The 3884-nt window shown below is 37.0% G+C and overlaps 1 protein-coding gene across 1 annotated transcript; it reads right to left on the bottom strand.

The window, feature by feature from the left end:
* Positions 1–2673: 2673 nt before the first annotated feature.
* On the bottom strand, positions 2674–3626 carry LOC113929388 (olfactory receptor 2T27-like). Its single transcript, XM_027606258.1, is given in 2 exon segments — positions 2674–2933; positions 2936–3626. Coding segments are annotated over 2 exon segments (951 nt in total).
* Between the last annotated feature and the right edge of the window lie 258 nt (positions 3627–3884).

Genomic DNA, 3884 nt, shown 5'->3' with positions numbered 1-3884 from the left:
GAATTTAAATAATTTAAGTGGAAATTAAAAATTTAAAAAAAGAAAAAAAGAGGTAGGGCAAGTTAGGAATGGAAGAGAGAGGGATATAAATCAGGGAAGAGAAGAAAGGTATAAGAAAGAGGGAGGGAGGGGCACCTGAGTGGCTCAGTCGATTAAGCATCTGCCCTCAGCTCAGGTCATGATCCCAGCATCCTGGGATCAAGCCCCGCATCAGGCTCTGTGTTTAGCAGGGAGCCTGTTTCTCCCTCTCCCTCTACCTGCCTGTCTGCCTATGTGTGATCTCTCTCTCTCTGTGTCAAATAAATAAATAAAATCTTTTAAAAAATGAAAAAGAAAGATGGAGGTGGAAAAAGGCTTAAATCGAGGAAAGGCAGAGCCCTCTAACGACAAATATGCCAAGAATTTGCTCATATTACTCTAGAAAGGAGAAAATGGACTGACGTTGAAAGAAACTGTACTATAGAACATTTGACATGTATTTCATTCTTTCAATTCATATTATTTGAGTGCCAACTATATGTTCAAAACTAAACTGAAAAAAAAAAAAAGGACAGCAGTCCTTAAAACATTTTCTGTATGTTTTATTAAAGGTCTTATGTTGGAGTTAAAAGGCGTTGATTATCTCTGTAACCTCCTCTCGTCAAGAAAGAATTTTGTTTTAAATGCAATGTCAAGAGACAAGACTGGAATAGAAGTGGATGAGGGAAGCAGATTTCACTATCCCTGCTCTATAATGATCAGTTAATTATAATAATACATCATGGCATATAGCACCTTCCAAAGCTAAAATTGCTTTGCACCGGTAATCTCATATTCTCTTAGAATTATTGTTCTGAGGTAAGAAATAGGTTAGAATATCCTAATTTAACAATTTAGAAATAGGAGTTCAAGAAATTAATTTGTTGAATTTTACATAGTAAATGTATCTATAATTGGAATTTTATAAGAGATAAAATGGCAAAGTTTGTCTATAATGAGAATATAATTTTTCTAATCTATTTCTTTCCTACAGGAATCCACTTATAAAGCATATCCACTATTTCCAAATCAGAAAATGGCCCAGATTGGCTATTCCTGGTCTAGGTCATTCTCTCCATGACACAAGTGTTAGAAAATAAATTTCAAAGATAATGAAGGACTGGGTTGAGGAATCCTAGGATACCAAAATATAGTGGCAAAATCTAAAAGGTAACTCCAACTTCTGGCTCCAATTTGAGTGTTGTTAATGAAAATATAGGACAGATGTCCACATTTAGGGATAAGAAACAATACCACCAACTGTCATCTGTGGAAATGCAAGATATAAAAATAAGGTGTCTTTGAAAGCTCTATAATAAGATGTTTCTCCTTTTCTTTTTCAGAGTATAAAAGCATTGGATTTTTGGAAACATATGTGAACTTCCAGTGGACTTGTCTATACACATTTAAACCACCCTAATACTTAAGATTTCTAAAATGAGCTCTTATATAATCACAAGCTGTTCTTTGTGTTGCAAAATATTTTCTTCATAGATAATGAAAGAGAAGATAAGTAAACTCTAAGATATGAAAGCAGGAAGTTGGAAAGGAAGAGAACTTAAAATAGAATGAGTTTTGTCAAGTAAGGAGAATAATGAAAGAGGAGATACAAATAATTTTCTCTACCTCAGAAGAATACTGGTTAATGTACAATTATTAAAATAATTAAATAAATTAGGCTAAATTTAAAAATATATGAAAATACAAAAAGTGAGTAACAATAATTGAATAAGTATATTAATTTCCAAAAGAATAAATCAACCTTTAGCTGTCAAAAGAGTCCCATTCTTTTGTATAAGAATTGTTAAAAATAAAATGTTAGGCCATCAGACAACTTAAACACAGTGAGAAAGATGTTATTTCAAATTGCCTTGGTTGTTCCTTTTAAATGATATCATTAAGAGTTTGAGGTAAGGAGGGATAGAAAACGTAGCAGCAATCCATGTTTACCAATCCCTCAAAAACACATTTTTTAAACATTTAATTCATTGTTCTTTGATTTTAATAAAACTTTAAGGGGAGAAAAATAAAATTGTTGGCCTCCTCCAAAATTTGATTTGTGCCATTATGTTTATAAGCCATTTTGATGAGATTTAGTTGAGAAAATCAATTACATAGAGTCACACCATTTTTTTTCAAGAAATAATGATGCCAGTATTGGCTTGATTGAATTAAATATGGAATAGCAAAAACATCATTTGTAGAGATTGAAATAACATTTGAAATACAATCAAAACAATATTTGGACAGTTGGTTTCTTTGAAGTGGTCAATTTGTCAAGTGTCTAAGAGAGAAACTATGGTGGAGAAGTCAGAGGAATAGCTGAAGATGAGCATTTCCTTTGCCATAACTGACCATTGTAAGAAACGGACAACTGCATGTTTCCAATGGCATGCATGCTTTGTAGAAAGCAGACAGGGGACTACTGAAAACCCAACTTTATTCCCACTCCATCTCAAGCCATCCACTGTTCAGAACCCTTATACTTTTCAAAAAATCTTCTCAAAATCACACAGTCAGCTTTCCAAATCCCAAGAATACTCCACCTTTGCTTGCTGTCATGTGAATGACTTAAGTTTCCAATATGCAAATCCTAAGGTAATGATAAAGTTTTGTATTCTTTTCTTCAAATCACAAGAGGCAAATTCAATTTCTTTAGAAGGTGGATACACTTCCTGAGGACAAACACCTGCCCAGAGCTTTCTTTAGAGCCCCCATAACATCTTTGTTTCTGAGACTATAGATGAGTGGGTTGAGAAAAGGAGTGAGGATAGTATAGAAGGCAGAAACAGCCTTGTCCTTATCAGGGGTATGGTAAGAATGAGGCAGCACATAGGTGTATGTGGCGGCACCATAGAAGAGGCTGACAACCACCATGTGTGAGGAGCAAGTGGCTACTGCCTTTTGCCTCCCTGTGCTTCACTCATCCTATAAACAGTGATGAGAATCCTTGTATAAGAGGCTGAGATGACAGAGAGAGGGATGAGGAGCATCATGATGCAGCAGACATACACGGCTGTCTCATAAGTTGGTGTGTCAGTACAGGAGAGCTTCAGAAGGGCAGGAACCTCACAGAAGCAGTGGTTGATTTCTCGAGAGGCACAGAAAGGGAACTGCATGGTCACTGGAGTGAAAAGGAAGCCATCTATGGCCCCCCGCCCCAGCCAGGATGCCACAACAATCAACAAACAGACCTTTTGGCTTATGAGGACAAGATAGCACAAAGGGTTGCAGATGGCTACATAGCAGTCATAGGACATGAGTCCTAGGAGGAAAAACTCAGCCCCTGCCAAGGTCAAGTAAATGAAGTGCTGAGCAGTGCATCCTGCAAAGGATATGGCCCTCTGGCCCACAGTCTGGTCAACCAGCATCTTTGGCACAATGGTAGAAATGTACAAGATATCCATGAGGGAGAGTTGGCTGAGCAAGTAGTACATGGGGGTGTGGAGGCGGGAGTCCATGTGGATGAGAATGATCATGATGGTGTTGCTGGTTATGGAGATGACAAAGACCAAAAGGATGAGGGCAAAGAGAAGCCAGGGAAAATGGGTTTTGCTGATCAACCCTAGAACAAAGTCAGCATACATGGAATAATTGCCCCACTCCATAGCTCTGTAGGTTACACTAAAAGACATGGATATGAGAGGAAAAGTTGGGCACAGAAGATAAATAGTTGGTTGGTTTAAAACATTGTGATACAGCCATGGACAAAATCAAGACCAATCAATCACATCTCACTATGTGATTTCCCCCTTTTTCTAATGTTTTAGATTATAAGTTGCTTTGGAAATTAGTCTTTACTTTGGGCCCTAAGGATGACCCACCTCATTCATGAATCTCAAAAATTTCAACTTCCTGGAAGAACA

This window comes from Zalophus californianus, chromosome 5 (genome assembly GCF_009762305.2).
Source record: "Zalophus californianus isolate mZalCal1 chromosome 5, mZalCal1.pri.v2, whole genome shotgun sequence".
In the NCBI taxonomy this organism is placed as follows: Eukaryota; Metazoa; Chordata; class Mammalia; order Carnivora; family Otariidae; genus Zalophus; species Zalophus californianus.
The sequence above is the reverse complement of the archived record's forward strand: the minus strand, read 5'-3'. Positions and strand labels throughout refer to the sequence as shown.